At 35.2% G+C, this 20,816-nt stretch overlaps 2 protein-coding genes and 1 pseudogene across 3 annotated transcripts; all 3 read right to left on the reverse strand.

Annotated features, from left to right (window-relative positions):
- Window positions 1–7,271: 7,271 nt before the first annotated feature.
- On the reverse strand, window positions 7,272–7,947 carry LOC133854866 (blue copper protein 1a-like; annotated as a pseudogene).
- A 4,412-nt stretch (window positions 7,948–12,359) lies between these two features.
- Window positions 12,360–13,932, reverse strand: LOC133854881 (probable sugar phosphate/phosphate translocator At1g12500). The gene has a single exon (XM_062291146.1). The coding sequence runs from the start codon at window positions 13,788–13,790 to the stop codon at window positions 12,711–12,713; it is 1,080 nt and encodes a 359-aa protein (XP_062147130.1). The 5' UTR covers window positions 13,791–13,932; the 3' UTR covers window positions 12,360–12,710.
- A 5,024-nt stretch (window positions 13,933–18,956) lies between these two features.
- LOC133854439 (growth-regulating factor 10-like) lies at window positions 18,957–20,648 on the reverse strand. 2 transcript variants are annotated; one of them, XM_062290647.1, is made up of 3 exons: window positions 20,404–20,648; window positions 20,020–20,304; window positions 18,957–19,570 (listed from the first exon to the last, which is right to left on the reverse strand). In XM_062290647.1, exons 1-3 carry the CDS (start codon window positions 20,450–20,452, stop codon window positions 19,293–19,295), a joined length of 612 nt encoding a protein of 203 aa, XP_062146631.1. In that variant the 5' UTR covers window positions 20,453–20,648; the 3' UTR covers window positions 18,957–19,292. The 2 variants fall into 2 exon arrangements, with proteins under 2 accessions (XP_062146631.1, XP_062146630.1); XM_062290646.1 differs by having other exon boundaries at window positions 18,957–19,597; window positions 20,404–20,645.
- Between the last annotated feature and the right edge of the window lie 168 nt (window positions 20,649–20,816).

The raw sequence follows: 20,816 nt of genomic DNA on the forward strand, positions 1-20,816 counted from the left end.
CTCCATGCCTCACCGTCCGCGGGGTGCCTCAATACCCCGTCCCTAGTGCGGCCTTCTGCATGCCACCTCATATTGTGCGCCGTGTGCTCCGACATGAATAACCTCTGTAACCGTGGGATGAGTGGAAACCATCTCAACACCTTCACTGGACGTTTTTTCCTCGACGATATTACCTCACCATCCTGATCGAAATGTATATCAGCCATCCACTTAGATTCTCCACATACGGTGCAGATATCTAGATCTTTATTGTCTTTCCAGAATAGCATACAGTCATTACGGCACGCCGGAATCTTCTCATACCCGAGACCCATGGAACTGAGGAATTTCTTCGCCTCGTACGTATTAACCGGCAATGCATCATCGCAAGGAGGCAATAACTGACAGACAAGGTCCAGAATATCAGAAAAAATCTTGTTACTAATACCTCCAATGCACTTCAAGTTGTAGAAATGTACAGTAGCACTCAATTTACTGTGCTTTGTACCGGGGTGAAGTGGCTTGTCGGCAGTCTTCAACAACTCAAGGTACTTCAATGTGTCCCTTGCAGAGGTTCCTTCATTTACTTCTCCGGGCTGGCCAACATTATCAGTGTCACCTACTTCGTGCACGCCGAATGCGTCACGCAACATTGCGTGCATGTCACCACCTTGTTCCAGGTCTCCGCCTTGTTCTGTGACTTCTACATGTTCAATGTCACATGCAGCCGTATCTGTGACACTGGGATGGTCGTGACCCCGAACAGGACCAGCAGGGTTTAGGGTTGTCTCACCGTGCATATACCAGAAACCGTATCCCGTGGACATTCCCTTCCCCCCTGTCAGGTGTGCAAGAACGTAATCTGGGGGGTGCCGCTGGTTATTCCGGCAGTACTTACATGGGCAGTAAATTTTGCCATCACCAGACCTACAGTTACGAACGGCAAATGCCACGAACGCTCTACACCCGTCGTTATACTGTGTTGTTCCTCTAGGTGCTGACATCCACGACTTATCCATATTCCTCTGTACGCGAGATAACAGTCTGAAACGAAATATGTTATTTGATTACAGCAAATAAAGTGCTTGTTTGTTTACTGTTTGTTTTAAACAGTTAACTCAAAGTATCATTTTCTCATACTTTTTTTAGGGGTTAGGGTTTTTCCTTTTTAGGTTTTAAGGTTATGGTTTAGGTTTTTAAGGGTTTAGGTTTTTAAGGGTGTAGTTTTTACGGTTAGGGTTTAGGGTTTAGGTTTTAATATTTGTAGGGTTTAGGGTTTAAGGTTAGGGTGTAGGGTTTTAGGGTTTAGGGTTTAGGGTTTAACTAAAATAAAATAGTTAAAAAAAAATAAAAAAAGATCTCGAACCCTTTTCTTTTATATTTTTTAATAATCTTCTTTCTTTTTTTTGGGTTTAGGGTTTTTTTTTTTTCTTAGGGTTTAGGGTTTTAGGTTTTTACGGTTTAGTTTGTAGGGTGAGGGTTTGGGTTTGGGTTTACCTGACCATAAAAAGTAATTAAAAAAAAAAGAGATCTCTCCCTTTTTTAATTTTTTCTTTTTTAATATTCTTCTTTCTTTATTTATGGTTTAGAGTTTTAAGGTTTCTTTTTTTAGGGTTAGGGTTAGGATTAAAAAGGTTAGGGTTTAGGGTTTTAGGGTTAGGATTTTAGGTTGTTAGAGTTTAGGGTTTAGGGTTTAGTTTTTAGGGTTAGGGTTTAGGTTTTGAAGGTTTAGTTTTTAGGGTTAGGGTTAAAAAGGTTAGGGTTTAGGTTTTTAGGGTTAGGGTTTAGGTTTTAGGGTTTTAAGGTTAGGGTTTAGGGTTTTACGGTTTAGTTTTTAGGGTTAGGGTTTTAAGGTTAGAATTTAGGGTTTAGGGTTTAGGTTTTAGGGTTTTTAGGGTTAGGGTTTAGGTTTTAGGGTTTTTAGGTTAGGGTTTAGGTTTTTAGGGTTTAGTTTTTACGGTTTAGTTTTTAGGTTAGGGTTTAAGGTTTTAGGGTTATGGTTTTAAGGTTAGGGTTTAGGGTTTAGTTTTTAGGGTTTAGGGTTTTAAGGTTAGGGTTTAGGGTTTTAGGGTTTAGGGTTTAGGTTGTTAGGGTTTAGTTTTTACGGTTAGGGTTTAGGTTTTGAAGGTTTAGTTTTTAGGGTTAGGGTTTAGGTTTTGAAGGTTTAGTTTTTAGGGTTAGGGTTTAGGTTTTAGGGTTTAGTTTTTACGGTTTAGTTTTTAGGGTTAGTGTTTTAAGGTTAGAATTTAGGGTTTAGGGTTTAGGTTTTAGGGTTTTTAGGGTTAGGGTTTAGGTTTTAGGGTTTTTAGGGTTAGGGTTTAGGTTTTAGGGTTTTAAGGTTAGGATTTAGGTTTTTAGGGTTTAGTTTTTAGGGTTTAGTTTTTAGAGTTAGGGTTTTAAGGTTAGAATTTAGGGTTAGGGTTTAGGTTTTAGGGTTAGGGTTTAGGTTTTAGGGTTTTAAGGTTAGGATTTAGGTTTTTAGGGTTTAGGTTTTACGGTTTAGTTTTTAGAGTTAGGGTTTTAAGGTTAGAATTTAGGGTTTAGGGTTTAGGTTTTAGGGTTTTAAGGTTAGGATTTACGTTTTTAGGGAGAAAGTATTTTAGGGTTAGGGTTTTAAGGTTAGGGTTTAGGGTTTTAGGGTTAGGGTTTCAAGGTTAGGGTTTAGGGTTTAGTTTTTAGGGTTAGGGTTTTAAGGTTAGAATTTAGGGTTTAGGGTTTAGGTTTTAGGGTTTTAAGGTTAGGATTAGGGTTTTAGGGTTTTAAGTATTTTAGGGTTAGGGTTTTAGGGTTTAGGTTTTAGGGTTTTAAGGTTAGGGTTTAGGGTTTTAGGGTTTAGGGTTTAGGTTGTTAGGGTTTAGTTTTTACGGTTAGGGTTTAGGTTTTGAAGGTTTAGTTTTTAGGGTTAGGGTTTAGGTTTTGAAGGTTTAGTTTTTAGGGTTAGGGTTTAGGTTTTAGGGTTTAGTTTTTACGGTTTAGTTTTTAGGGTTAGTGTTTTAAGGTTAGAATTTAGGGTTTAGGGTTTAGGTTTTAGGGTTTTTAGGGTTAGGGTTTAGGTTTTAGGGTTTTTAGGGTTAGGGTTTAGGTTTTAGGGTTTTAAGGTTAGGATTTAGGTTTTTAGGGTTTAGTTTTTACGGTTTAGTTTTTAGAGTTAGGGTTTTAAGGTTAGAATTTAGGGTTAGGGTTTAGGTTTTAAGGTTAGGATTTACGTTTTTAGGGAGAAAGTATTTTAGGGTTAGGGTTTTAAGGTTAGGGTTTAGGGTTTTAGGGTTAGGGTTTCAAGGTTAGGGTTTAGGGTTTAGTTTTTAGGGTTAGGGTTTTAAGGTTAGAATTTAGGGTTTAGGGTTTAGGTTTTAGGGTTTTAAGGTTAGGATTAGGGTTTTAGGGTTTTAAGTATTTTAGGGTTAGGGTTTTAGGGTTTAGGTTTTAGGGTTTTAAGGTTAGGATTTAGGGTTTTAGGGTTAGGGTTTTAAGGTTAGGATTTAGGTTTTTAGGGTTTAGTTTTTAGGGTTAGGGTTTTAAGGTTAGGGTTTAGGGTTTAACTACAATAAAAAAGTAATAAAAAAATTTCACTCTTTTGTAGGGTTTATGGTTTTTAGGGTGAACGGTAATTTGGGCTAGGGTTTAGGGTTTATGGTTTATGCTTGTTTTTTAGAGTATAAAGCTTAGGGGTTTGGTTTTGAGATTTGATCATAGGCATTTTTATATTGGTTTTGATTTAGGGTTTAGGGAAAATTGTTTACACCTTTGTTATAAATTGAATAAGAAAAAAAATAATTATAAATGGTAGACGGTGGCCAAATTTAATTTTCTGTATCTATCCAATAATCGTTAGATACGATCATTTTATTGTGAAATGATGGCGAGTTTACTTTGAATTGGTTTTTTTTTGTTTGTAAAAAAATTACCTGAAATGAACAATTAAACTTTTTTTCTTTGTTCTTAAAAAACCCAAAAATTGTTTTTTGTAGTACCGAATACTTATTTATATTTTATTGGTTTTGATCATTTATTTTATGATTAAGTTAATAAAATAATTGTGACAAATAATAATCCACACACAAATTCGTAGTACAGTAAAACATTACAAAAAAAAAAAAAAAAAATACCACAACTGTAAGAATATTTTTCATGCATAACAACCAACCACATCAAAACACATAAAATTACACAACAATAGATATTCAAACCCAACAAAATTAACAGCATTGCATAGACCATTATTAATTGCTAAATCCACAATTATTATATGAAACTATTAAAAAAGTTAGAAACAGATTTTAAACAAATTAATTTAAATGCACCAAGTTTATTATAGCCAAAAGATATCAGAAAAAAATTTAATGCTAAAATTACTCACAATTTTTTTTTTTTTTTTTTTTGTGATTTGTATGCCCCTTTGCCAAAATGTACCTGCATTAAAACATATTAGTCCCAAAATAATATCCCAAAACAATTAAAAAAATACTAATCACGTACAAGGCAGAGAGAGAGAGAGAGAGATAGAGAGAGAGAGAGAGAGACCGGGAGAGGTTTCAGAGAGAGAGAGAGATGTAGAGAGAGATAGTGTCAGAGAGAGAGAAATCTAGAGAGAAAGAAAGGGTTAGGGTTTAGTCTGTGGTTCGGTTAGAGAGAGAGAGAGAGAAAGCTAGGGTTAGGGTTTAGTATGTGGTTCGGTTAGAGAGAGAGAGAGAGAGAGAGAGCTAGAGAGAGACAGAGAGAAAGAGAGAGAGAGAGAGAGAGAGAGTGAGAGGGAGATGTAGAGAGAGATAGGTCCGGACCTAGGGTTAGGGTTCCTGGTTCGGTTAGAGAGAGAGAGAGAGAGAGAGAGCTAGAGAGAGAGAGAGCTAGAGAGAGAGACAGAGAGAGAGAGAGAGTGAGAGGGAGGTGTAGAGAGAGATAGGTCCGGACCTAGGGTTAGGGTTGCTGGTTCGGTTAGAGAGAGAGAGAGAGAGCTAGAGAGAGACAGAGATAAAGAGAGAGAGAGAGATAGAGAGAGAGAGAGAGAGAGAGAGAGAGAGAGAGAGAGAGAGAGCATGCACCGTAATAATTGCTGAACACGGGTGGTGCAGTCACGGCCGGAGAGGGAGCTGGCCGGAGATCCTGGTGGTCAGTGGACGGAGAGGGAGAGAGAGAGAGAGAGAGAGAGAGAGAGAGAGAGAGAGAGAGAGAGAGAGAGAGAGAGAGCTGAGTGAGCGAGGGAGAGATGAGTGAGCGAGCTGAGAGAATCGAGCTGAGGGAGAGAGAGGGAAATGCGAGGATCGAGGGTAGCTTCCTCTGGAAGCTACCCTTTTTTCTTTTTTTTTTCTTTTTTTTTTTTAATTGAAATATTAGCCAGGTGGCGCGCGGGAAATGTCCCGCGCAGGTCACCTGGCCAAAAATTGGCCGCGTGGCGTAATGCCACCCGGCCAATTAGGGACGTGTATTATTATACACGTCTCTATCTGTTTTTATTTTTTATTTTTATTTTTTTAAAAAAACGATAAATGGTATATATATATAAATATATATATATATATATAGATTATATATATATATATATATATAGTTTTGTATCTATATATATATATATATATAGTTTTGTATTTGTAAAGTCAAACACAAACCCTAATCCGACCCTAAGTGTATGTAATATATATAGTGTTAAGGTTTACGTAAACTCTAACCCATAAAACTAAACCCTAAACGGTAACCCTAAAACTAATTCTTAAACCTTAAGTTTGTGTTAAGTTTCATATATATATATATAGGTCCTATATATATATAGGGTTAGGGTTTTATTAGATTACTATTCCATTAACGTAAATCCTAATTAGAGTTAGGGTTTACTTATAAGTATACCATATATATTTAAAGTACTCAACACGTAAAACGTAAATATACTATAAACATATTGCACGTAGCCCATACCCCTAACCCTATGTCTATATACTATATATAGTCATAAACCCTAACCCTAAGTGTATGTACTTTGTTATGTTGCATATTTTTATTTTTGTTCCTCACCGTATAATTATGCATATATTTGTAGCCCAAATTTGGGTATATACAACGTTATTATATATATCTATAAACTCTAACCCTAAGTGTATATATATACTATATATAGCTATACACAATATAGGTATATAAGTATACTATATATATATATATATATAGCCATAAACACCAATGTTAGGGTGTATACAAGTAACTATAAAGGTATATAGTTTCGGCACGCCGTTTACATGCATGCATGCATATATTATATATATGTATGTACATAATATGACAAGATAGTTTTGAAATACAAATACAAATACAAACACAGACACATGCAACCCTAAGTGTATGTAATGTACATTCTTGCTAAACCCTAAGTCATAAAACTAAACCGTAAACTATAAATTAAAACTAAATCTTAACCCTAAGTATAGTATATATATATATATATATATATATATATATATATATATATATATATATATATATATATATATATATATATATATATATATATACTATACTAAACACTGACCATAAAATTGAACCCTAAAACCCATAATCTTAACCCAAATCTTAAGTGTATGTACCATATATATGTAAGCCATAAACCCTAACCCTAAATATATGTACTATATGTATAGTGATAAACCCTAACTATAGGATCAAATGATAGTTCGACCAAGTTTTGAACATTGAACTCGATCAAATGATAGAGGCATGCAATTTTATACTTGTGTAAGGTATGCCATAATGATCGGGACCACAAGGCGAACACATTCAGATGGATGTTCAACGAACCCTAACCCTGAGAGTATGTACTACACATACAATAAATTAAGTCCTAACGCATAAACCATATTCAAGAAACTCAACTTGCATGTAAATCCTAAAACATAACTATAAGTATGTGTAGCACAAATTTATTGTTGGGGTATATAATAGGAATTTTTAATATAAATAAATTCCAAAAAATTTAAATACAAGTACTGTATAAAACTAATTAGTTTATATACTCTAATTTGGTATAGGGTACATAGCAATTTTATACTCCAATTTATTTTTTTTTTTTTTTTTTTTAAAAAAAAAAAAAAAAAAAAAGGGAATTCCAAAAAAGTGTTTTTCAGTTAGCCACGTGTATTAAATTACACGTGTCTGCCAGATGGCAGCGTGTATAAAATACACGCTGCCAATTGTTTGTACGCTACATCTGGCAGCGTGTCCAGAGAAACACGCTGCCATCTGGCCGCGTGTCTACAGTAACATGTACTGTAGACACGCGGCGATTTACGCCTTTTTTTGTAGTGATTGAATACACTCCAAAACTATAACCTTTAAACCATAGCCATCATAAGGATGCCAAAAATAGCCATCATCCACCCATAATGTATAGGTGCAACACTTCCCTTAGCTGCTGAAATGGGAGAAGGTGCTGGAGATACTGTTTGTGGCAACACTGTTATAACAAGCTTCTGGTTTTTAACCTCACAATGTTTGGCAACACCACAAATGTACCATTTTTTTTCCTGGGATTGCTAAGATAATCACATCACTTCCACTAGTCAGGGCCTCAGTTCCCGCCGGTGCCGCACATTGTTGGAAGCCAGTGCTATTGACTCTAAGAACATTATGGGCTCCCTCTTTATACTTAAAAACTGCACCAAAAAGTTGATTCTTCCATCATCAATCGGACTAAAAAGAAACATATACTAGTAATTAAGTTGAAGGCATAGCATATAAAGGGAGTTTAATTATAGAGTTAATTTACCAAGTGTGTCACCGACGTGAAACTCCTTTCCCTGAGCCCAAGCTTGGTAATCAAAGTTAATGGTCCAACCCTTGTCATCACCGACCAGAAAATCTGTGGCCAAGATTGAAGGAACAAGAAATATTGCTACGATTGCAAGGATGAAGAAATAGTGAGTAGAGGCCATTTTTAATATAATCAGAAATTAACTACGATTGCAAGGAAGTGCTTGTCTCAAATGGTAGAAATGGTGCCTATTTATAAGCTCAAAAATCTCACGAATTGACCGTCTATGGACGGCAACGCCGAATGGCACAATATATAGGATCCTAGCTAGAGGTAGACTGTGAAAGGGTAACACAAAATTTGAGTCCATACGGGGTAGTAGTCTCAATTCATGTCCAATAACTGGTCAACCGTCCAATTTTTAGTTCAATGGAAATGGAATTTTTAGATCAAATCAAACTGAATATTTTATACATAGAACATACGTTTCCCTCATAGACTGATTTAGACATCGGAGTGAGATCGCCATACCGAAACCGTTCTAACAAATGATAATTTAACATTTTTTGGAAAAATAAATAAAAAAAAAAAAACAAAGAATTAGCCAACGAGGAATATTTGTCTCTTTGCTAATCAGAATGTATTAAACTCAAATCATTTGATACTTTTTTATGAATTTCAACTAATTCAGCTAACAATAAATAACAAAACAGTCTCAGATCGCAATGGCATCGTGGCCAAACGGCAGTCGTTTAAAATAATATTGGATGTGACAAACTGAATAATCTGTTTACTCTCTACAAGACTACAACAATATTATGTTGATTTGGCTACAAGAAAGGCCAAGTAGTAAACATGTTCTTGTGTAATTCTCATCTTTCAATTATATACTCTACCTAGGTCTTATTTACTGAGATAGAGAGTTTGGACGCCGGCAGTGTTCCTTGTAGTGTCCGGACTTGTCAACGAACATGACCATTCCGAAAGATTAGTGTCCGAACATGAATAGAGTTGTTTGTTTATCATATAAAGTAATCATGTCATGAAGTAATTTGCAATAGCAAGTATCTGCATGAATTTACTACCTGGGTCGTAAGGCTCCTCTGAATAAAACTCTCAGAGTCGTGAAATAATCTAACATCTTAATCTAAAATAAAGTACTCTTAAACTTAATTTGAGGCAAAATAGCCATTTTACCGGTCCATCGAACAATTGATGCTGAACATTCGGCTAGACCACCAAATGTTCGTTAGTCTAATAGAAACTTTCATTTATAAAATAATCATAGTTTAACCAATTCTAATACAATATTCTAAGGATCTAATAGATTTCTTAACACTATTCTAAAACACAACATTAACAAGCATCCATTGCTTAACCAACAATCACAAATCTCGAACCCATCATAAATCTAACCATGAATCAAAGACTAAATAATTAGATCTATACTATAACCCCAAACAGTAGACTCTAAACACCATAAAGCAACTAATAACACAAGGTAATCAAAATCCACAACCTCCACAACCTATCTAACCTTTAACCATCAATATCCCAACAATATCACATCCAACTTAACAATCTAAAATTCCTACCTCTTTGGAAAAACAAAAACATAAAAAGAACTTGTTTTCCAAAGAGAAAGTGAAAAATTGAAGGGAAGCGCTTTATTCAAATCAAAAGAAGTCAGAGCCGATCCTGAAATCTTAAATCACCAGTTACATAGACAAGATTTAAACTCACAATTTTTATTATAATATCATGTTAAATCAGTAATTATCTCAACAATTAAACCGATAAAAGGAAATAAGAAACTTTATTTACCATTTATGCAGCAAGCCTATAGGTCAATCAGGTTCATGAGCCATTGTCAGAAACTTTTTAATATATTTTAAGAATGAAGTTGCTTCATTTGGCAGGCTCTAGCTTAGGCAACTACTGCTGAGTTTCAGCTTGACGTTATGTATGTAAGCCAAATGAAGCTGAGCCAATTCCAAGCTTCATAGTTCATACGCAAGAGGACTGCCAAGCCAAGACAGAACATACCTCTCCAAGCTGGATTTTTTTTTTTTTTTTTTTTTTTTTTTTTTTTTTTTTTTCATTTTTCCTTTGAAAAATGTTGTTATATAGGACAGTTATAATATTTAAATGACAAGCCCGTAAAAATCAACTATTGATTTTTCTTTTTTATAAGTCATTGTTGATCCAATGGCTATTTCTTATGGATATGTAATCCCAGTTGTAATAACAGCCTATTAAATAGCATTACTTTTTTCTTTTTTGTTAAGTAATTGCCTAGAACTAATCCCGACTTAATGCGGCGTGTATCATATGTACATCCGCAGTCAATTGAGCGGGTCTATACATCTTTTTTTTTTTTTTTTTTTTTTGGAGATGTTAATAATCGCCGTTAAAAAGTAAATGCTAAAGGGATTTGATAACACTATTAAACCTTAAGGAACAATTTAATAAAAGGTGAAACCTCCTGGATCACCAGAGTATTTTTCCCCAAAGTCTAATCTTTGAGAAAGATGAGAGATCTACCGTATGTATATTACATCTAACTCCCCAGCTAACGCAAGAAATAAAATCCAAGGTAGCTAGAATGAGAAGGAAATGTCAACCACCACCAAAAATTAAGCAAACAATGTCCCTTCCATGATGATTGATGCAGATAGACATGCTTCAAGAGAAACTCCCACAACATCAGATTAAGGCATTGCAGGATAGCAAACAACGTGGCTACTCTGGACAGGAAAACATGTCAGCTTCAAGTTAATATCCACCCACATGCATGCAGGGCATAAAGTTCATGTTCTGAGAGTTCAAACTTTTGCTGAAACAGTTGAATGGAAGTTTGGTTCACTCAAAATCTTTTTCGTGACTATCAAAGTGATTCTCAATAATCTTTAGTCCAATCATATTCTCTCTGAACTCAAGGAGAAACAAAAGATGATGTGCTCACATGAGAAATAGAGAACACCCCAAGATAATGACAGCCACAAAGAAAGGGGAAAAAGATGATGAATAAGAACAAGAACACAGGCAATAGGGCACTCAAATTCAAAGTCACTGTCACATAGATGACAGGCGGTATACTTGTACGAAGAGTATTGCTACTCTTTATATCCATTTTTCACATTTATTTGATACTAATTAACGTGACGTGTTTTAAGTAGTTTTCTAGATCGACCACTTAAAACACTTAAAACACGTCATATCAGCTGATGTAAAATAAGCGTGAAAAATAACATTTCTAATACAAATGAGCACAACTCGTAAAACAAAATAGTATATAGCATTACTCAAAAAATCGGGTGACTTTGTATTTGAAAAACTGCTACCCTTGTACAAATACATATAAGAAAAGGGAAAAAGATTCACATCAAACGATCTTGTTTTACCTCATCATAGCACTTACAATAACTCTGTTTCACAAGAAACAAACTTTTAATGCATGTCATTTCCGAGCAAAAGTACTGAATTCAAATATGATTGGTCAATCAACAGTTCGGGCTTCTTGTGATATTTCCTTCTGACAAATGCCAGAACCTTATCCTTGGCTTTAAACTACCATGAAAACAATTCTATGAATTGATTTCGCCTCCAAGGTTGCTGAATTTCACAAAACTTTCCTTCTGAAACTTCATACTGCTCAAACTAATATCTCTCCTGAATCCATCCCTCGCAAACTTTCATTAGAAACCATTCAATAACTGCGCACATTAGCACATCCTAAGCCAGAGTCAAAATCTGAAACCTTTACCTGAAGAGCTAGAAATTGAACAACCAAAGAATTCCTTCGGTAACAGATCATATTGTGTAACTTTAACTCCTGTTTCAAAAATATGTATCTAACAGTATAAAGAAAGTAAAGGAGATGTTATGCACAGATTTATGAAAAGGGGATGTTGTGCGAGTGTATACAGCACCTTTAAAAAAGAAAAAAAAAAAAGAAAAAGTAAAGGAATTATTAATCGGATCATAATTATCTCTATGACATGAAAATTCAGAGGAAGAAGCAACAATTACAGTTAATTCGAGCAGCAAATGAAAACTTCAATATCAGCAGAGCAAAATAGTGTGAAAAACCTTGCTTTCCAGTAGCTCATACACATAAGCTGAGTTCCTTCAAAAAGAAATTCGGGATCCAACAACCATAAAAAAAAAAAATTAAATTGGGAATATCAAATACCAAAGTTCCTTTATCACCTACTTTTCTGATACAGAAAAAATTATCACTAATGATTTCAATGTCAATTGATATATAATTTGTAAAGGCTAATTTGTTGTTCTCCAAATTCAAGTTTTCCTTTGTCTTTGACAAATCAGTTTCAAACTAAACAAATTTGCATCCTGGTAGAGGAAAGAACATCCATTTTGCTTCAAAATAGTGAAAAGCACATATAGCCAAACCCATTCGACCAAAGCCCTCTGTATATACACTCATTACTTCATTCTTATACTCATCAATCATCCAAACTGGTTTTCTTCTAAACTGCTAGTGAACATTAATGAAAGGAAAGAAAAACAAAATGCAGTAACTTCTGTATCCACAAATGAACCCAAAAAACTAAAACCAGCAAATCACATACATATACTAGCAAAAAAGAATGACCAAAATAAAATTGGCAGCAAAAAGGCAGAATTATATCAGCAAAGATTGTCTTTAAACCAAATAAGTGGCGGAGACTTTTCCCCCCACAAAAAATTACACTAAGATTGATTATGAATCAGTTTTGTGTGTGTTCAAGATTATCGATCAAGAACATTTATATAAGGTTACACACGGGAAAGTGAAAAACAGAGAATTTCTTGCCATTCTCTTAACCTACCCTCAAAAAATAGAGACACCAATACACCATCCTATACAATTCCACATCTCACTTTTGATCCAAATTCCCCATTTCCTTCCATTCGAAAATACCCAATAAAAATCAAAGATAAACAAAATAATCCGCACCGAAGAAAAATCAAATCTTGGAATTTTCTTTCACTGTTAATGAGTGGTAACCTTGGACCGTTTCTTGGCCTCGCTGTAAAGCACCACACCCATGATTGTAACGGCGAACCCCGTGATCCCCATTACCGTCACGGGATTCCTGAATATCAAAACGGACACCACCGCCGCAACCGCCGCCTTGGCGTTGCCCAACACCTGAAGGGTCAGCGCGCTCGTGTGCTTGGTCACCAGGAAGTTCGTCAGGTTCACCAAATACGCCACCGTGGCATTTCCAATCAACAAGAACGCTATATACGGGTCTCCCCTGGCCTTCTCGGCCGTCACCGCCGCTACATTGCCTTCGATGTAGAGCGTGAAGGGCAAGAGAATAAGCGCGGCCATGGGAGCCATGTACAAGAGCAGGTTCATGGAGTGTAGCTTCTCGGCGTCGGAGGTGAGCAGAATCCCCTGGACGACAGACTTCAAGGCCCGTCCGGCGGTGGAGCCGACGCAGACCAGGAAGCCGAAGAGGTGGAACAAGGGCTCGCTGTTGCTGGCCAGGACGATCCCAAAAACGACGGGTAGCAGAGCAAGGTAGACCTCGCCGGACTCTTTTCTACAGATGATGAGGAACGCAAAAATGGCAGTGAAGAACGGCGTGGTGGCGCCGATGGCCTGGTTGAACGACACGGGGAGGTAGCGCAGCGAGGTGTTTCCGCAGACGACGGAGAAGCAGAAAATAACGCTGAGCGCGAGGATCTTGAGGAACTGGCGCTTGGAGTGGATGTGTTGGAGCGGCACGAGCTCAAGGAAGTTGATGGAAATGTAGCTGTAGACTGCGCAGGCGAGCATGTGGAGCATGGTGAGGAAGATGGGGAAGCGAAAACCGTAGAAGCTGAGGAGATACTTGTTCAGCAAAAGGACGCCGATGTTGGAGAGGTACCAGGCTCCGATGATCACCGCAGTGAACACGTGGGGCGAGAGGCTCAGGTACGAGGAGCAGCAGGAGCTGTTAACGCCGTTGTTGTTATTGTTGTTCCGCGCGTCCGCCGGTGGGGTCGAAGGGATGTCCACCACTTGGTCGTCCAGTCTCGGGTTGCTCATTCGCCGAGTTGTCCATGTCTGTGCCTCCACCATTGCCGGCCGGAGTAGTTCCTAGAGAGTGGGTCTGTGCGTGAGTGTGTGTGTGTATTTGCGGTTCGCTCAGATCAGATCTGAAACAGCCTGGATGGCATTGAATAAGGAAGGAGAGGACGGGACTTGGAGAGCGTGGGATCTAAATGGAGGGTGGGGATTTAGATTTGGAGGGGAGGAGGGGGTGGGGGCCGTTGGATGAGGATAGGGGCATGTGGGGAAAAAACATAGGTGGAGGGTCAGAGTGTCGGTATTGGATCCCTTTTATAAAAGGTCAGTTTACGCGTACGTGGCTGACTCTTGTCTGACTAGTGACTAAGGATTTTACTATGGTTTTTTTTCTGGCTGTTTTGTTTTACTGGTATCATGGTATGTCTGTTTTTTTGTTGGATACTTTAATGCTGTATTATTGGTTTATTAGATTCTGAGTTTTTTTTTATTTTATTTTTTTTAAAAAAATGATTTGAGTTGGCTTGCCTCCGATATATATATATATATATATATATATATATATATATATATAAAAATTCTTTTTTATACAAAAATAAAAGAAAAGTACACATAATCTTCTCAAACTACTACTTCATTGCTAATTTTCCTTACTAACAAACATACCCTTCTTAAAACTATTAAAATTGAAAAAAAAAAAAAAAAAAACTAAAAAATTATTAAAAAAATCTAAAATAACAAAAATTTATAAAAAAAAATAAAAACTTGGTTTTCTTCTCTCTTTTTTCGTTTTTTTTTTTTAATTTTAAATTATTTTTTTTCCTTTTTTTTTTGGTTTTATTTTTATTTTTTTGTTTTAGTTTATTTTTCAAATTTATAAGGACATTTTTGTCTTATTGAAATAAATTAGGGCCATTCTTGTCTTTTTATTGGTCTTGTGGGAACAATAACATTTTTTTTTTATAGTTTGAATAGGGATATTGACACAATTGGTAGTTTGTAAGAGATATTGACAATTTAATAGTAGTTTGAGAAATATATGTGTTATTCCCAAAAATAAAAGCTATTATAAATAAGATTGCAAGTTTGAAAGAGAATTTCAGTTTTTTTTTTTTTTTTTAAAAAAAAAATCACTTATAATTTATAATCTTTTATCACTTTTGCAATTAAGTACTCAAACTTTAAAAACTATCAATTTATGATATATATATATGTTTACATTTTTTTCAACTTAAACACGTACTCCGTTAAAAATTTTCGGTAAATTATGTCAAAAATTTTAAAATCCCCATTTCTTTTTTTAGAAAAAAAAAATTATAAAGATTTATACGTCGGTCATAATTTAACGGAATAAAATACTTATACATGAATCTTGACACTTTCATAATTATTGCGGATATGATTATAAATATGTATTTCAACATCCTTTTTGGGTTACTATTAGAATTAATTTCTTATCTGAGCTTTATTTTCCTCTTTCTAATAAGTGATTGGTTGGCTCTTATGGTTTCTACTAGGATATGATTAGGAGTAAGTTTTTTTTTTTGTTTTTTGTTTTTTTTTGCTATCCTTATGATTGATTGACATTCGGTACACTTCTTTTTTCGAATCGCTAACAAATTAGATAAGTAAATGTGAGAGAATTTATATGTGATCCATTTGTTCAAACAAGCGTACAGACAATTCTAAATTTGCTATTTGACTTCAGATTTATGTAAAGAGATTGACATTTTAAATAGTCTTTTAGTAAGATCATATTATAGTATATTTATTGGGTATCACTTAAAACAAAAGTTTAAAGTTATTTGAGCTCCGTCACCATATTGCAATACTCTCCCTCAAACGGAAGCTTTTATAAATCTTATATGCCGACTTCAGGATTACTTGTGTGTTAATTGGATTTTCCTGCGCTATAAACTTTTGTCTCTTACTTCATAATTATAATAACATTTTGGGATACCATTTAACCCAAAAGAAGCATATGGGTATTAGTCTAATTATATTATATTAACCATTAATATTTGTGACATTTTTCTAATGTAAGATTCAATTGGCTCCGTTTATTAATGCTTTTTAGATGATACTCGAGAAAATTTATTTTTTTAAATTATGTTTAGTTGGTTTAAAGAACCAAAGACAAAATTATAAAAAGTTTGATAAAACTTAAATAGAATTTTTATTTTTTTTTCAGAAAAAAATTCAAACATGTTTTTGAAAAATAATACAATATAATAATAATAATAATAAATGTTACCCAAACATGCCCTAGTTTTTAGGACCACTTGAATTTTCCAAGGGAATTTTCTAGGAAATTTCCTTGTAGAGTAAGCTACTTCAAAGAAAATTACTTCTTGCCTGGTCCTACTTCAAGGCTGATCTCCGGATTAAAATTGCATTTCATAATGCTTAAAAGAATATTCGAAGAGCAAAAAAGAAAAAGAAAAAGAAAAAGCAAAGCAAAGGAAAAGGAAAAGGAAAACCCAAATAGCCTTTTGGTGCTCACGTGAGAAACAACGTGATTGTGAACCTACGTGGACTGAGTATTTTTTTTTTTTTTTTTTTTTCTGCTGTAGTGGTTATTTTAGCTATTTAAAAAATATTTTTTTTTAACTATTTATTTTAGTATTAATAAAAAAATATGTGTTTTTTAGATGCTAATGAACTGTTTGGGTACATAATACAATAATTATTCAATCCGGGTTTTTTCTAAAACCCACCCACCCGCCCAAGAACCCGGATTTTGACCCGAATTTTGAGATTCCTGGTGGGACCCAGCGCAGAAAAAGTTGACTCAAATAAATATTAATATTAATAATTTAAATCAATATAAAATAAAAGAAATTAATATTAATAATTTAAATAATAATAAAAAAAAGAAATTAAAAAAAAAAACAGAGGGGTGGCTGCCAGGCCGCGCGGCCTCCCCCGAGTACTGGGGGTGGCTGCCGGTTGGCAGCCACCCTTGGTTCATTTTTTTTTTTTTTAATTTTTAATTTTGATTTCAATTATTTTTTTTAAAAAAAAATTATTTATTTATTTTTAATTAAATAATCAATATATAATAAATTATTATTATTTAAATTATTATTTCACACAACTTTTCAAAATACCAATCATTATACACAACTTTTTAAACTATCAATCATTTCTTACCATTAAAATATAATATTTTTCAATCTCAAAATTCAACACCCAAACACAATTTCTTACCTCGATATTTGTAAATAGAATTAGAATTCAACTCTAATTCTCAAAATTCAATACCCAAACGCACCATAAAAGAACATGTCACTTTTGTATGTAGGTTATAGAAAATTTCATACAAACTGATTTGTAGAAAATTTTTGTCTGTTTTTTAATACAAATGTTAACACATTATCTATTACATACTTTATTTTTTTTAAATGTTATATTTTAATGTTTTTTTTTATTGCGAAAGATAATTGAGATTGAGAGAGAAGGGAGTGAGGGAAAAAAAGAATTAAAAAAAAAAAAGAAGATTAAAATATGCTTAAAAAAAACTTTCTATATGAAAGTTCGACAGAAAAATGAATGAAAATATTTTATTTTGAAGCATTTGCTGGACGGTAAAATTGTTCATAATAACTATATTTAGTTATTATAAGCCATATAAAAAGGTCTATTGGGTGGAATTGAATCTAATTCCACCTTTTACCATTCAAGTGTGCATAAATTAAAAAAGGTATGCACATTATGAGCAAGAAAAGTAAAGTACAAGCAATTGCGGGCGAAGTTTTTCTCTAAATTAGGTTAGATAAAAGTTTTTTCAATCTAATTTATTAAACTAACATTTGTTTAAAATGTATTTGATTTTGATTTTTAAGTATTTTTAAAAATGCACGTGAGAATCGTCACATGTACTTTAAATAGAAAAATATTACGGGTACCTAATCTTTTACCAAGAAATATAAAAAATAAAATAAAAAAATTTGCTATTTTCACTATGTTTCAACGTCTCTACCCCCTCCCAAAAGGCCAAGCTGACTTACCTTGTTTCCTTTCTTCCTCGGACAGAGACTGAAGAGAATCAAACTGTCTACAGCATACAAACTTCACTCGTAACCTACTGAGTCAGGACTCAGAAAAATAAAAAATTAAAAAAATAATGATAATAATAAAATTTTCAAATGAGTTAGGCTCATCATTTGATATGTAGATAGCGGTTAATAATCGCATTCAAACAACAATAACAACATAGATAACGGTTAGTAGCCGTATGATGCGGATGCTAATGTAATTACCTAAAAGTGATAATTGCACAATGCGATTGCGAATACGGTTATCCGAATAATATTCGCATATGCATATACAGCCATACTATAGGTTAATTTTGGCACATGATTGTTCATTATAAGTCCATAGTGGCCCCTCCTTTCCATTCAATTTCTATTTCCCATATTTCATCAAAGGCCCATTTGTTTTCTAATCTTCCCTGGTGCAAGTAATAAGAGAGGTGAATGTAGACAAAGCTGTGGCACCAACAACTGAACTACTGATTCAGACTTGGCCATTGAGCCGAGAAAAACTGAAAGCAGGTTCATTGCTTGCTTACGGCTACGCCCAAATTGTTTATGTCATGAGGAATTGGGAGAGGATTTTCTCTGTGGTTGGAGTAGAATATGGCAATTGAACTATTATGGGGAGAAATTTTGAAAGAGATGGTTACAGAAGCATTCTGGTCATTTTCCTTTTAATTTAGTTGTTCTGTTCATGTGGAGACAAGAAGATTTATATCCGTAGACATGTTTTCTTGAGAGTAGGGACTGGTTTCTTATATTTTTCCCTCGTTTGAGTTCTTCTCTAGGGTATTATTTTCATACCTGGATGGATTTCTTTGGATATCTATCTCTTATGGACTCCAGATCTTTACATCCTATTTTGTTTTTGGATGAATAAGCTTCATTTCATAACAATTCCTGCTGCTGTTCATTTTAAATAAGTAGCCCAAATTATGCAACTTTTGAAAACTTAACTCTTTTCTTCCACCAGCCGCCATCACCCTCTCCCCCCTCACCACCGCACGGCCACCCTTACGCAACTCAAGGGGTGGCCAGTCAACCCCAAGTAGTAGTGGTCGTGGGAGATTAGTAATGATGGCGGGGCGACGATGAGAGTGGCAGTTAGGCTGGTGAAGGTGGGGCAGCCGGTGGAAAGAGAGTTTTATGTTATTGAAGTTAAATCATCACTTATCTGAAAAACTTAAGCCAATAGGAAGATGTAAATTTATTCATTAAACAATTTCAAACAGAAACATAAACACTTACAATAATCAAGTAAATGCTCCTAATATTAATAAGCAACAAACAGGTGGGGATCCAAACACCAGCACAACATATGACAAAATTGTTTCTCCTATCTGGAACAAAATCCAACAGTCTCAAAATCCCTTGTTCCTGAACAGTTGAACAAATGTAGTCCCCAAATTTAATTTTTGGAACACATTTTTTACCCAAAAAAGCTTGCAGTTTCAACACTGATAAAAGCACTATTTACCTCCAAGAAGTAAGACTCTTCGGATAGGGATCACAGCTGCTGCTATTCAGAGGGATAACAGCTGCTGCTGATGCTGCTGCTGCTGCTATTCACTGAGAGTGAAATAGAGAGGTTGGTGTTTGAGCTTGGAGAAACCCCAATACTTGTGCTAAGAGGTTGAGAAGTTTCCACAAGCTTTCTTGAACGCTGACGCCCTCTTTGCATGTGCCTCTCACAGTACTTTTTCTGAGGAACAGGTTCGTTGCTACACCTCCACTTCTTCCCATCTGTTCTTCTACATCTCCCAGGCTCTGGACCGGAATCCATCATAATTCTATTGTCTGAAGACAAGGGGCTAGACCTCAAAACTAGGGGCAGAAAATTTTCAAGCTTCATTAAATACATAAAAGAGTGCTTTTGGTGCTGCAATTTTGCATACCGTAAGGACAATTTAATTGCACGCAAGGGTGTGTTTTTCAAAATGCATAATTTTAAACGTTGAACTGCGAATTTCAAAGTTAAACTGCGATTTTACCAAACAAACACTTAACTGCGTTTTTCAAAATCACTGCAAATGCAAGTTTTGTAATAGCTATTTTGAAATTCTAAACCCAAAATAGCCCCAAAGATGCTCAAAGAAAAGAAAAGTAAATGCATAAAGCAGACAAACCCAAATCAAATCTCATGGACATCATGGAAATCGAAGAAGATCAGACATATTGAGAACACAACCTTGAAAAAAAAAAAAAAAAAAAAAGCCCATTTAGAATGTTGTCAATGGAGTACTTACAGCTTGTGTACACTGGAGGAAGCACACCATTGGGACCGACAAGGGAGCTCTCAACACTCTTCCATATGGGGAGAAGAAGATGATAAGGCACGGGAAGCCCAGCTCCCATGTGCTTGTAGATAAGTGTTTGAAGCTGTAGCTCCTGCAGCTGAAAAATGGTGAAACCACACGATTTCCTGAAATGACCAGATCCACTTCCAAGCTCAAGATTTAGCCCATCTCCTCCAATTGATCCGTTGGTCTTCATCTCCATAACATTACCCCAACTACTTGGTCCAATCCCAACTAATAACACAAAAAAGAAAAAAAGAAAAAAAGAAAAAGGGTATTGAAATTCTGGTTTATAAATTAAAAGCAGCAGAATAATTGTGAGAGAATGAGTACCAGAATTTGATAAACGGGCAACCTTGCAAGGCGGTGTAGGGAACTCCATGTTAAACTATGTGCATCAAAGTGGTCAAAAAACAGAGTAAGACTATAAAATACCCTGCAATGACAGCAGCAACAGAACAGCCGAATGGGTGTCCGTGGGAAGGGCCAAAAGATGACTGGTAGCTTCAACAAGACGCGTACAAGTTGCCTTCCTTGCGCTCCAATCCAACACAGACGCGAGACTGCAAGTCTTCTGAAACTGTCAGATTATCAGCAGAAGCAAGCGCGTTGTCAGAACCCCACATCTGTAGCTGATGTCATTGTCTGCTGTCAAGTAGGCCTGTCTCTGAGCCTGCCTTTTTTGCATTCACATTTGCATAGTTGCGTCTCGACTTTGATGAGTAATGCTTAAAAAGGAATAACTG

Source organism: Alnus glutinosa, chromosome 13, assembly GCF_958979055.1.
Source record: "Alnus glutinosa chromosome 13, dhAlnGlut1.1, whole genome shotgun sequence".
Taxonomy (NCBI): domain Eukaryota; kingdom Viridiplantae; phylum Streptophyta; class Magnoliopsida; order Fagales; family Betulaceae; genus Alnus; species Alnus glutinosa.

Coding starts and splice junctions, on each gene's coding strand:
- LOC133854881 (XM_062291146.1), bottom strand. CDS start 13,790: ATGGTGGAGGCACAGACATGGACAACTCGGCGAATGAGCAACCCGAGA.
- LOC133854439 (XM_062290646.1), bottom strand. CDS start 20,452: ATGGAGTTCCCTACACCGCCTTGCAAGGTTGCCCGTTTATCAAATTCT. Junction 20,305..20,403: donor TGCCCGTTTATCAAATTCTG/GTACTCATTCTC, acceptor TTGTGTTATTAG/TTGGGATTGGACCAAGTAGT. Junction 19,598..20,019: donor TCCTCCAGTGTACACAAGCT/GTAAGTACTCCA, acceptor TTCTGCCCCTAG/TTTTGAGGTCTAGCCCCTTG.